The 14,153-nt window shown below is 40.2% G+C and overlaps 1 protein-coding gene across 3 annotated transcripts in view; it reads left to right on the plus strand.

Annotated features, from left to right (window-relative positions):
* The first annotated feature begins 1,289 nt into the window (after positions 1 to 1,289).
* Positions 1,290 to 14,153, plus strand: part of EPSTI1 (epithelial stromal interaction 1) — an 86,915-nt gene continuing 74,051 nt past the window's right edge. For 2 of the 3 annotated variants that reach the window (XM_044249800.1, XM_044249799.1), the window contains exon 1: positions 1,290 to 1,483. In XM_044249800.1, the coding sequence (XP_044105735.1) occupies positions 1,305 to 1,483 (179 nt within the window). In that variant the 5' untranslated portion in view covers positions 1,290 to 1,304. The remainder of the gene's footprint in view (positions 1,484 to 14,153) is intronic. The other variant, XM_044249801.1, reaches the window with a different exon arrangement.

The following is a 14,153-nucleotide window of genomic DNA, read 5'->3' on the forward strand; positions in this document are numbered from 1 at the left end:
CTGTGTATCTAGTTTTTTATCTAACCATGTTAACCTTTCATTCGGAATGCCTTGATTTTGCTCCCTTCTTCCTGTTTCACTTGCTATCCCCTTCATTCAGATCTGTATTTCCTACCTAGATTATAACAACCAGGCTCTTAATTTCTCCCTGGGATTTCAGTCCCTTCATTTTTCAGTCTCCTTTTCACATTGCTGGCAGAACATTCTCCAACATCTTATTACATAACTGCCCTATTGAAAAACCTTCTGTGCCTTCCACATTGCCCACAGGGTCCCTCTCAAAGTCTCAAAGGGTGGTCCCAAGACCAGCAGCATTGGTTATCTCCAGGCGACTTGTTAGATATGCAAATCCTTGGGCAAGCTAAGGGATAGGCAGAAAAGATTCTCCAGGCAGCCTTGCTAAGTATATCGATCAGACATTCAAGAAATATTGATTACATACCTGGTGTGTGCAAGACATTCAACTAGGGTATGGGCACTTTCTCAAATATGGATTTGCAAGACTCTGTATCTGTAGGTCTGGAGGTAAGACTCAGCATCCATATTTGTAAAAATCTCTCTCATGATTCCAATGTGTATTGGGTTATCCTGAGTGTCCTAATGCCTGCTATACAAAAATGAGAGACATCTCTTGCCTCCCTTGACCTGTATTGCTGGAGATATGTAAACAAATGCTAACGCTGCCATGGTAACAGGAGAAATAACACGGGCTTGCTTCTCCTCTTGTGGGTTTCCTCTGACTTTTGACTTCACTTTACAGTTTCCTTTAACTTGAAAGTATTTGCACAATAACCAAACAGCAGTCATTACTGATAAAAGGCAAAATTTTGTTTCATTTTATTTATTCACCTGATCTCTGGAGTCCAAAGTTTAATATATTGTTCACGGTCTCAGATATCCAGCAGTAACCACAAATTAGGGTTACCTGTCAAACAGTCCCTAAATCTTTCAGGATTCTCATTCCCTTGTGGCCACTTGCTCACGAGGTGTCGGTGGCTGATGACGGTTCTCTTTACTGTGTGCTCTGAGGTGGTCCTGGGACCTTACACCTGAGAGCCTCCCAGCCAGGGGCACTCCCCTCCCGGCGAGGGTGGCGCCTCGGGAGCTGTGCCCTGCGGTAAGGTCTGAGGGCGCCCGATAGAGCTTCAGTGGGGAAGTCCCTAGGGGCGGGCGCAGCTGCAGCTGGTAGCGGGAAATCGAAACTTAAGCTGTTAAAACCGCTGCCTTGCCCTTCGGAATCGCATCTCGAGACTCCCTAAGCGTCCCTTCCGCTGTGGGCGCCCGGGACCCGCGGACCCAGAGCTATGTTCACCCGCACTCGGGTGGTGGGCTCTGGGCTCGGCGCCTCTCCCGCCCCCGGCCTGACCCGGGACTTCCCTGGGCTGACCCCGGAGCCAGGCCGGCTGCAAGGTCCCAGACCCGGTTTGGAGGTGGCGCCCCAGAGCCCTGCGCGGGAAAGCCGGGGGCTCCAGAGCCAGCGGGTGTAAGTACTTAACAACCGGTTTGGGGGGCGGGAGCCCAGACCTCAAACATACAAGCACTTTCTGAATCACTGGAGTTTGAAACCACAGGGGCCCAGTAGCAGGGTTTTTGGGCGAAGGCAGCCTTATTTGCCTACACAAAAAGCACTCAGAAATTGCCTTATAAATTGAGTGTGCCAGTCTGCTGGTCTTTACTAAATATCTGAGCTCCGATTCCTTTCAAGAACTCTGCTTTTCTGATTTTTGTGGCTGGCTTACAGGATTGAAATGACGCGTGTAGAAATCGCCTGCACTTCCTACTAACTTTCCAGGTATCTCCAGAACTCAGACTCTTTAGTATGAGAATTTTTACCCCTCCTGGTTTAAAAAATCAGGGCTCTAAATGATGCCAGGGTAGGAGCAGAGAGGGAATGTGTTAGGGGATAGAGGTCCAAATGCTGCCTCTGGGAGCACTTTTGTATCTCTACAAAGTTCCCAGATAAACCACTTGGTAGGAGTGAGACTTGGTGAGGTCCAGAGTGACTGCAGGGTTTGGAGTCCTGTCCTGGGTTAGGTGCTGTATGCAAGAACCCTTAGTGTAATTACAGTGTGGAGCGGGTTGTGGGGCTTGATCCCAGGACCCTGAGACCATGACCTGAGCCGAACGCAGAGTTAACCCACTGAGCCACCCAGGCACCCCAAATCTTTTTCTTTTATTTTTTATTTTTATTTTTATTTTTTAAAGATTTATTTGAGAGAGAGAGACAGTGAGAGAGAGCATGAGCAAGGAGAAGGTCAGAGAGCGAAGCAGACTCCCCATGGAGCTGGGAGCCTGATGTGGGACTCGATCCCGGGACTCCAGGATCACGCCCTGAGCCGGAGGCAGTCGTCCAACCAACTGCGCCACCCAGGCGTCCCGAAATCTTTTTCTTTTAAAGGGAGTTTAATTTATTCATTTTTTAAAGATTTATTTATTTATTTGTCAGAGAGAGAGAGCATGAGCACAAGCAGGCAGAGTGGCAGAGGCAGAGAGCGAAGCAGGCTTCCTGCTGAGCAAGGAGCCTGATGTGGGACTCCATCCCAGAATCCTGGGATGATGACCTGAGCTGAAGGCAGGGGCTTAACCACCTGAGCCACCCAGTCTCTCGATTTATTCATTTTTTTAATTTTTGGAGAGGAATTACAGCATTTTTCTGATGGGAAGTGAAAAAGGAAGTAAAAAGTGCTTAATCTTCATTTACTCACTTTCAATATGAGTTTATTTACATGCTAAAGGATTGAGATTTAATCTTCTATTGTATGCATCCCTCCATTCATTCATTAGGAAGCACTAGTGTAGGTGTGGGAGCACCAGCTTCAGCTTCGGCTTTAAGGACCAAGGCACTTGGGTCCACATTCTTTTATTTATTTATTTATTTTTTAAAAATAAACATATAATGTATTATTAGCCCCAGGGGTACAGGTCTGTGAATTGCCAGGTTTACACACTTCACAGCACTCACCATAGCACACACCCTCACCAATGTCCATAACCCCCCCCTACCTCTCCCCCTCCTCCCACCACCCTCAGTTTGTTTTGTGACATTAAGAGTCTCTTTTGGTTTGTCTCCCTCCCGATCCCATCTTGTTTCATTTATTCTTTTCCTACCCCTCAAACCCCCCAAGTTGCATCTCCACTTCCTCATATCAGGGAGATCATATGATAGTTGTCTGTCTCTGACTGACTTATTTTGCTAAGCATAATATTGGGTCCACATTCTGATTCTGCCATTATTTTTCTTTGAACATCAACAGGGTGCTTAACTACTTTATGCCTCAGTTTCCTCATTATTTAAAATGAGATAATACCAACCTCTGAGTGTTTCTTTGTATTTTTGTGTGTGTATGAATAAAAAGTAAGGTTATGCCTGGTGGAAAGGAAATGTCCTTGGATGCTGATAGCCTTGAATTCATTTAACAAATGTTTATTGATCAACTACCATGCTGTCATCCTGAAGTGGAGTGTTTGTACCTTGAAAAAATACACTGATTTAAAACACCTACTTACATATAAATATAAATAGAGATTTTTAAGGCAATCTTTTAAAATTTTAAATGATTTATGAGAATCTCTACTAGACTCTAAGGCAAAGGCTGTGTTCTTGACTATATTTGGATTTAAGTAATTATAAGTGCTAATTCATATCGGCTCTCCTAGTTATTTTTAGTGGGTGATTTTCTCTTGGCCCTCAATATCATAAGCCATCTACACAGATTTAAAGAGAAAGAAGCTCATTTATACTTCAAATCCAAAGTAACACTTTCCCTTTCAATATTTTGCTTTTTTGGGTAAGTATCTCACAACTGACTTCTATGATATCCAGATAAATAAAAGATTAAAGCGTGGGTTTTTCTGGAAGGGGGATTTCACCTGACTTTACTCAATTCTGGGCAATAGGCTCTTGTTTGTGAGAACAACACAGGGTTCACTTCATTCAGAGGCCAGTCTATAATAATGCCTGGAAGTGGCCCTTTCGCTTGATGCTGTTTATAGGCAATAAAAAGATACTCTGAAAATGAGCCTATAATGTGGAATTCTGCTATACAGTTAAATTCACATCAGATGAACTGAATTCATATATAAATGAACATATTTGTAGCCTACTTTATACTAAGAACTGAAGAGACTTAAAGATGAGCAACAAGAATAACAAACACATGTAATGCTTAGTATTTGGAAGTGTGTTATATATATTCTCTTTCAGACCTCACAACAACCCTGTAAGAGGATCTCCAGCCCTGGATATTTAATTAAAAATTGAGGAACAAGTAACTACTCAACAGAAGATAAGCCCTAATGTAGCTTAGAGTCTAAATCGATGGGGCAGACAGTGATTAGGTAATTACGGGAGTGACTCTTCATCTGCCCTACAAGGAGAAGCCAGGGTTGGAGCTAGCCCTGGGAGCAGAAGTCTTGCCAAGAAGTGATGCTCGAGCTGCAGTCTACAGGATAGTTAGGAGCTGGGTGGGGTTTTTGCTGACGGTTACATTATTCCAACACCAACCGACTTCAGTGCAGTTCTGACACTACTCAGAGTTAGCACAGACCCTGTGGGTTAGGGCCCAGTCTCACAAGACTGCCCGTTTCAGACACCAGCCACAAATGGGGGTCCCCAGACTACCTGCGCTTCTGCCCGGCTGACTGCAGATGTGGGTGTTTCCATGACCTCTCTTCCCCTAGTTTGATAATTCACTAGAATGAATCACAGAAATCATGGAAACCGCTCTACTTATGATTACAGCTTTATTATAAAGAGTACAGCTTAGGAACAGCCAAGTGGAAGAGATGCACAGGGCAAGATACTGGGGTGGGGTGTTGCACAGAACCGCCATACCCTATCTGGGTGGGTCATCCTCTCAGCCCTTTGAGGTGCTCACCAATACTCAGTCCTTATTGAAGAATATTTATTCTAGCCCAATTATACAGGCATAATTGATTAAAGCACTGGCCACTGAGTTCTTCACTGAACTAGGTCTCTAGCTCCTGTCCCCCCTCCCCAGAGATGTTAGAAGGGCAGACCTGAAAGTTCTAACCCTTTAATCATAGGGTTGATATATGGCAAATAGCTTGGATCCTGAAACATTCTGGGGTTATCTCATTAACATATAATCAACACTCTTATCACTTGGAATCCCAAGGGTTTTTGGATTTCTGTGCCAGGAACCAGGGACAAAGACTAAGTTTTTATATTTTATTATACCACAGAAGTTTATATAGCCTCTGTGGTGCCCAGGGAAACTTGCTATCCCAGATCTCCTTCAAAAGAACTTACTGTGGAAAGCCCAGTCCTCTGACAGCCCCAGCAGTAAGCCGTTTGTCCGTTATACCCTTTGTTCTGAGAGCACACTGATTCTGCATTCTTCCAGCCAGTGTCTGAACATTCCAGGGTACTAGAGTCAGCCCATTCCTGGCCCGGGTGAAACTTCTCTATTGGGCAACTTTCACCAGAAGGCTCCACATTGAACTATCTTAGGATTTTCTCAGACCTGTACCGTGGTCTGAGGCTTTTCCCACTCAACCCCTTCCCCTCTCTGCTTTCATAGGTATCAAATCTGCTCTTGTTCTTAAGGCTTTCACAGCCTACCCCCCGCTCATTCCCCTTTGGTCCTTCACAAGCATTCTTCCCAAAAAACCTCTTACATATCTAATCCTGTCTTGATGTCTTCGTTTCGGAGGACCTAAACAACACAGCCTCTTAGATACACCATATCCCTGATTACAATAGCTTAGATACTACATCTGTTGAAGTGCGGTATAATTGTACTGGGGAAACCCACTCCTTCTTCTTATTTCCTCCTTTTGGGGCTCCAGTTTCCTCATTTCCTTACTCAAACCTCGAAACTTTTCCCAGTTTGCTGTACTCCAAGGAAGGGAATAACCCGGGTAACTGATACTTTTCTTTCCCTTCATCCTTGAAGTCTCACAGGACAGTGAAGGGAGAATAAAGGATGGCTTGGTATGACCCGTTCTTAATGGCCAATTCCTGGTTTCTCTCTTCCTCTTTAAGAGCACATGTTACATTAGTATTAAGTAGTTTGTAAATAGAAGGTGGGATATAAAGTGGAATATATGATAATACAACCATTAAGTTATAGGGATCAGTTTTCATGAACATCACTATCTAATAATTGTTGAGTATATTCTGAATCCTGAAGTAAAAATGTCTTCTGTCCAAGACAGATCATCAAAACTTCTTACGTCATTCTTGAGTCACCTCATTTCAATCTGAACTAGCCACATAAAAATAGTCTTAAATTAAGTGCAAGTTTTTACAAACTTATGAGAGCCTATAAGAACTGCTTTCACTACTTCTTCTTCACTGCAGTGCCCCAGATTTCTCTGCTGAATCCTCACATGAGTGTGAGAAAATAAGTTTTTGCCTATAGATGTTAAATGGCATGAAAGCATTAAGGTATTACGCCTCCCTGGGGATGGAGAACTAAATAATGATGAAATTCCTTTTGGTACTATGAAATAATAGTACACAGGAAGAGAAAATCTATGATTGATTCTGATGGATAATCTTGACAGCTTAATATACATGGCTATTTGTTAGATGACTATAACTCAATCTTCAGACAAGGTTCACAAGTATTCAGAAAGTTTGTTAAAACAACAGATAGTGTTTAACTCTTTAATGATAATTATATGACTTGAAAAGCTTGTCAGGTGTCTCAATGATTACTGTATTCTCCTAGCAACCTGATTGGTAGAACTCTACCTATTTGACTTATTTTTGAAATGAAAAATGTGGCAGAGCACGTGAATACTATAGTTATCTTAAAGTAAATTACGTGTGACCTACAATAGTCAAACTGCATACCCACTCCTTCTTCTTATTTCCTCCTTTTGGGGCTCCAGTTTCCTCATTTCCTTACTCAAACCTCGAAACTTTTCCCAGTTTGGGAAAAGAGAGAATAAAACCAAAGTAACAATCAATAGCTTGAACTCCTACATCTTGGACTCAACCATGCACTAGACCTCATACTACACATGTCATGTAATTCCTTTTTCTCGTCACAATAAACACTTTGCCACTTTACAGATGAAGAAACTGAGTCTTGATAGATTAAATGATTTCCTAAGGTCTCATGGCTTTCTTTTTTTTTTTTTTTTTAAATGATAGAACCAGCACTCCAACTTGAGTCTATCCAGCAAAGTCTAGATTCTGAACATGAGATGGAGTTGGAGGAGGAAGTGGTGTACGTCTGGCTAAATTCCCACCAATCATCATATTTTCACATCAAGAAAATAGAAATTCCATAGGCTAAAGGGAGTGGTACTATAGAAACAGTAATGTGACATTTACAGCTTTAAAAGTCTTTGGATAGAGAAGTCATTTATAAGAGTCCAGTTTCTGTGGGGACTCTTGTCTCTGCTGCTTTTCTTTTCTTTTTTTTTTTTTAAAAAAGATTTTATTTATTTATTTGACAGAGAGAGACACAGCAAGACAGGGAACACAAGCAGGGGGAGTGGGAGAGGGAGAAGGGGGCTTCCCGCTGAGCAAGAATCCCAATGCAGGACTCAATCCCAGGATCCTGGGATCAGGACCTGAGCCAAAGGCAGTTGCTTAATGACTGAGCCACCCAGGTGTCCCTCTGCTGCTTTTCTTAAAGGACAGTTTGGCGGGCTTGCATTCAGACAGTTCTCTCATCCCTGGTTATGAGCAACCTAAACAAATCCTGCCTTCTGGTGGTCTTTCAGACTTCTGAACGTAGGTCAGAGTAAGCAATTCATTTGATATTCATGATCTAGGACATGTGTGGGTCTATATGAGCTTATATACAGGTGAAAAAAAAATTCACAACTCTCACCCTTACTGTATGTGATGCATGCTGACATTTTCCACTCTCGTTCATTAAAAATAAACCCAAGATATTGGTTTCATGACCCATTAGTGGGTTTCCTGTGTGGAGTGAAAACATAGTTCTGTGCATGGCAGAAGAGATTGCTGAAGTGGATGGAAAGAAAAGACATTTTGGTTTGCTTAGATCCAATTTACCTTCCTGTTTATACAGGAGGATAGAAATTATGGTTCTGTTTAGAACAAATTTCCAACTTTTCTGCAGTAGAGTTCACTCCTCCATATGGAATGCATTTGCAGTCTGCCAAATCTTAGGGAGCAATCATTTTTGCTCAAATACAATATCAAAAACGAGTGGGCATTTCTCAAAAAGTCTTTGACAGCTGAAACAGTGAAACAATAAAATCAACAGGATGATGAAAGCACGAAAACTCATACCTATAATAATCAGTAGAAGCATAGCAGAAATGAGAAAAAAGAGACTTAGTTCAATTACACAGTAAGGTTATTTAATTCAAAGTCAGTAGAGTGCTATAAGGTTATACATATTGTTAAGGTTAATTGCATCTATTCAGAGTCTATTTGAATCTGAAACAAAAGCTTAACAGGAAAAAAATCATCAAAGGGAGAAGACTGCATTTGAAGGGTGTTCTGTTTCAGAGAATCAGCTAATGATGATCTTCCTTTGTTCTGTAATGTTTGCAATTCCCCCCCCAAATATGAACACTTAAAAGGCAATCCATTAAAGGCATTTAATATAGAAAAATTAAAGGCATTTATCATCATTAAAACTCAAGGGCTAGTTTGGCCCAGTGTTTGTTTTGGGGTCCCTTCCTGGCTCAGTGGGTTAAGCCTCTGCTTTCCTCTCAGGCTCAGGTCATGATCCCAGGGTCCTGGGATCAAGCCCCGCATTGGACTCTCTGGTTGGCAGGGAGCCTGCTTCCTCCTCTCTCTCTGCCTGCCTCTCTGCCTACTTGTGATCTCTCTCTGTCAAATAAATAAATAAAATCTTAAAACAAAAACAAAAAGCCTCAAGAGCTAGTATGGCCCCGTGTTTGTTTTACCGTGGCATCAGAGAATGGAAATCCGGAGCTACCTAATCTCTTCTAAGAAAATCTGAGCCCCTGCTTGAAGTCTTTATATTAAATATTTCCTCATTAAAAGAAATCTTTGGAATATTTACCCCTGATTGTAAAAGTAAAGTTATATCTGCTTGTTATAAAAACTGAAACATTACAAAAATAATATAGACAGTAAAAGTCCCCTGTGATTATAATCCTTAGAAATGACCACTTCAAATAGTTTGATATGAAGACATCTTTATATTTAAAGTGTTAAGTTGTGATCTTTGATTCTTTATGCCAAGTAGAAAGTCTTAGGGCCATTATGCTTTTTGATTTCTATTGCCAATAGAAGGTGACAAGCAGGAGAAGATATGTTCATATTATAAAGAGATTATTATAATAAACATATATAATTTATAATATATGTTATAAAACATTTAAGAATTATATAAATATATAATATATATTGTACATATTTTTATATATAAGATTACTTCATATATGTATATAAAGAAATTTATTATAAGGCTCTAAGGTATTGGGTCCCATTATTATGAAGGCTGAGAAGTCCCATCATCTCTCATCTGCAAGCTGGAGACTTAGGAAAGCCAGTGTGTAGCTCCAAATCCTAAAAGCAGGAGAGTCTATGGTGTACATTCCCTTCTAAGTGTGAAGGCCCAAGGACCACGAGTACCAAGGGCAGAAGATCGATGTTTCAGCTCAGCCAATCAGGTCAAGACTGGTTTTAACCTTCCTCTGCCTTCCTTGTTCTATTGAGGCCCTCAGTGGATTGCATGATGCCCAACCACAACAGGAAGGGCCACTTGCTTTACTCAGACCATGGATTCCAATGCTTCCCTTTTTCTGAAACATTCCCACAGATGCACCCAGAAATCACCTTTAGCTAGATACCAGGGTATCCTGTTGGAGGACTAGCTGACACAGAAAATCAACCACCATACCTGGATTCTTTAGAAATGTTAGTCACGATAGGCAGGAAAAAGTCAAGGAGATGATCCTGGATCCACTGAAGAGACGTGTCAAACAATAGGCATTGTGATCTGTGATTGGATGCAGTGGGAGGGTAGGGAAAAATATTCTGAACATTGGAACAACTTAGAAATTTGAATATAGAAATTTGAATATGTAAATAATACATTAATTGGGTGTGATAGTTTTTTTTTTTTTTCAACCTGTAAGTAGGGGAATGTTTTTGTTCTTAGGATATACATGCTGAGGTATTCAGGGTTATGTTACTGACTCTGCAGCTTACTTTCATATGATTCAGAAAAAAATAAAGACAAGGAAAGTGAAAGAAATGTGGCCAACCATGAGCAATTGGTAAATATAGGTAAATAGTATATGAGTTTTCATTTTATTAATATTTGAATTTTACTTATAGGCTTAAAATTTAAGATAAAAAATTGGGGAAAAAGTAATTTCAGATTATATTCTAAAGTTATGCCCCTCTCTTTTTTTCCTTTATTCTTTTGTAATCTGGAGAAATTAAAAGGAAGTTTGTCATGGAGCTGTGTGCTTAAGATATGTACAGTTTGTCCTAAGTATATTATAGCTCAATAAATAATTTAGGGAAAAAACCTGGGCTCAGAACCATGCTATCTTTTACAGAAGACTATTTGCTAATCTTTAATGAGCTATTTATCAACAACACTTTGTTTCGTGCAGTGGTTCTTATTACTCCTAAGACACAGATCAAAGAAAAGGATCAGGAACTAGGATACAGATGTTAGAGACAAATGTGAGAAACAGGGTTGTAAAAAGACAATTAGAAAAACTAAATCGCATACATTGTGGAAGATGGAACAAAGAAGAAATTCAGTCACAGCATGAAAAATTAGATGTACTGTGATTTAGGGTTAGGTTATATTACATATGGTGAAAGAGGGATCATATATATGTTATACATAATTCTTATATTACAATTACATATAATAGATATGTTAAGCATAGATGGCTTTGTTTCTCACCTATGAAATAGGTGTGAGGGTAGTTAGTCTAGGGTTTATAAAAATAGCAGGCAACCATAATAGAACATTTATCACCTAGCATTCTTCTAAGGACTTTATGTCTGTACTCTAAGACATACATAGCTGTCATCCCCATTTCACAGGTGAAAAAATAGAAAAACTTAGTAAGTTGCTCAAAATTGTAGTTAGAAAGTAATAGAATTAAGGTTTAAAACCAGGCAACTTGGTGGGGTGCCTCTGCCTTTGGCTCCAGTCATGATCTTGGCATCCTGAGATTGAACCTTGCATCAGGCTCTCTGCTCAGCAGGGGGCCTGCTTCCCACTCTCTCTCTGCTTGCCTCTCTGCCTACTTGTGATCTCATTCTCTGTCAAATAAATAAATAAAATCTTAAAAAAAAAAAAAAAGGCAGCGTGGTAACAGATTACCACTAATACAGTGGTTTTATAGTCACAGAGCACCAGATAGCTTTTGTCCTTCTGTTCTGCCATTTCTGATGCATGTCTTCTGCATTCAATGCCTCATTGACCAAGATAGCTGCTTCAGCACCAGCTACCACTTCAGTCTTCCAGGAAGTGGAATGCAACAGAAAAGCCCTTTCCTGTTTGTCTCCTTTTGAGGGAGATTTCCTAGAAATCCTTCTCAATAGCTTCCACTTACATTTCAATTTCCCAAACTTAATAACAGGGTCATACCTAGCTATAAAAAAGGTTGTGGATGATAGTCTTTTGATTGGGTGCATTGTCAATCTGAACAGTATAAAGGTGCCATTAGGAGGAGAAGGTGAAAATGAATGGTTGGATAGAACCAGCATCTTTCCTAATTTGAGAATTGAGGAGAGTCAAAAATAAGAGCAGACATTAATCATTCATCAAACTGTTTCTGGGATTTCAGAAATGCAAATGGGATATGGAAGGAAGAAAAATTTAAATATAGTCCACATTACTGTTCAGAGTATTGATTTAATAGGACTATTAGAGTTATCTTCTGGATAATATTGTGTGCAAACTTTACTTTTATGCTTTGTATATCCTACAGGATTATTTGTAATAGTGAACAACTGAAAACAACTGAAGTAGTTAAGTGAGAGGTTGAATTATGCTGCATCCATATTGTGAAGTATTACGTAGCCATTTAAAATTAAGCTTGTTACATGAATAGTTGGGAAAACCATTTATAACTGAAGACATAAAACTGGACTTAAGATATGATTGCAGCTGTGTAGTAATAGGTACAGAATAAGGACTGGACTGAAATTCACTCAAATAAAAGTAATTGGGGGTGGCTTAGTTGGTTAAGTATCTGCCTTCAGCTCAGGTCATGATCCCAGGGTCCTGGGATCAAGTCTGCGTCAGGACCCTGCTCTGCAGGGAGCCTGCTTCTCCCTCTCCCTCTGCCTGCTGCTCCCCCTGCTTGGCTTTTTCTCTGTCAAATAAATAAATAAAATGTTAAAACACACACACACACACCCCAAAAACAGCAATTGTGATTTCTGAGGGGTAGGATTATGAGTGACTTTTCAATATTTAAAAATATTTTTTTGTACATTTTCATCTATAAGCATGTTTCTTTCAGGATCAAATAAAATGAATTTTTTAAAATGTGCTATGCAGAAATTTAGATATAAATCCCTCATGTCTTGCATTTCTGGTTTTGTCTTTTAAGTTATAGATAATCTTGAGGAGCAATGCTTAAGACATGGGGACATAACCAGATCTTAGTCTATTAATAATAATAATAATAGAAAATGTACAACCATTTGGTAAATATGCAAACGAAAATTTCCTTATCACAAAGCCATTCTTAAAAGAGCATTTATCCTGAATATTCTCTTGTTGGAAAAGACAGCCCTGCTAGGGCCTCTTAACACCCTTATATGTCTTCAGGGGTGTGCCAAGGCACCACACCAGACCATTTTTTCATGTGGACTATTCCTCAAGGTTGCTATGTAGCTGGGAATGTTGAGAGGTGAGGTAAGCTTTCCCCAGAACGGAATCCAGTCTTGCTTACCGTCTGTTGTAAAAACGGTGGATTGCTCTGCTGTGTTCCTCACCTGCCATGCAAACACGCTGCATGTGCAGCATCTGTCATGTTGCCCCCAAAAGACTTGGAGCCACAGAGAACAGACATAAATATGCTGATGCTCAGGCTCTGTGCTGTGGCATGAGTAATAAAATCTTACTAGTCTCTGGCCCAGGAATCTCATGTCTTTTGCCAGCATCTGTGAATAGTAATACTAATAGTAATATAGTGATATATACTAATAGTAATACTAGTGAGTAATAGCTCACTAGTAGGCTAAGGTTAGCTTGTTAGGGTAAGGTTAGTTTGAAAGTAGGCTCAAAAGAAATCCCAGATGTGATATCTCTATGTTCTGAAAATAGGTATTCCTTGTGGTTATTTTTACTAAGGAAGCAACTTAATGCATTTTTGCTTGTATACCTAACAATTGGTCCCCACCCATCTCTACTACCATCATTGGTTTTTGGCCTTTTAAAGATGGTCTCCATAATACTATGTTTCATACATATTCTTTGTATCCTTAGAGTGAATCCTTCCTGCTATCCTCACAGCTTTTATCATTTATGTGTATAGATAGTGTTTTACGTGATGAAGTGTGACATCTTTAAGGTCTACCCTGTATGGTTGTGCAGGTTGGTAACCATACAAACTTGCCTGGCTAAGGGAATAATTTGGAGCTGAAATATATACCAAACTGTGTGGCCTAGTGTATGGTTACCTCCACCTGAAAGAAGGGACACATTTTTCTAATTTGCATAAGTTTACCACATCTCATTAAGTCATAAGCCTACATATGAGTGCTGGGATGGATAGATGTGTGCATGTATATATCTCTTTTGACTTTCCATGAAGTTATCCTATGAACAAAGGTGCTGATGACCTGTAATCTCTTGTTTATCTTTTCCACTGGGTGTCTGTTCAGCCGTCTGGGGATCTACTGAACTGTCCAACAGAAGCTGTGAATTAAAAACTGACCTGCTTCACATCAGCCTCTTGGATGTGTACACAATGTTTTGGGCTCTGCAGGTTCTGAGACCAAAGAATTCATGAGCCCTTCTACACCGGAATTGTGGAGTGCTGGATCAGGGTTGGTGGAACAGGTTTAGTGGTTAAGGATGATTTGCTCAGCCTGATCTTGCCTGTTTTTGTTTTTCTAGGAAATGTCGTCTATTTAAAAAAAGAACTTTTGGCAACCTGAATGACTCAAAAGTTTTGACTCATTTTCGCTAAAAACAGTAAACTTCAGATGCTCATATTAAGGTCATAAGACAAAAAAA

Source organism: Neovison vison, chromosome 5, assembly GCF_020171115.1.
Source record: "Neovison vison isolate M4711 chromosome 5, ASM_NN_V1, whole genome shotgun sequence".
NCBI classification, from domain to species: domain Eukaryota; kingdom Metazoa; phylum Chordata; class Mammalia; order Carnivora; family Mustelidae; genus Neogale; species Neogale vison.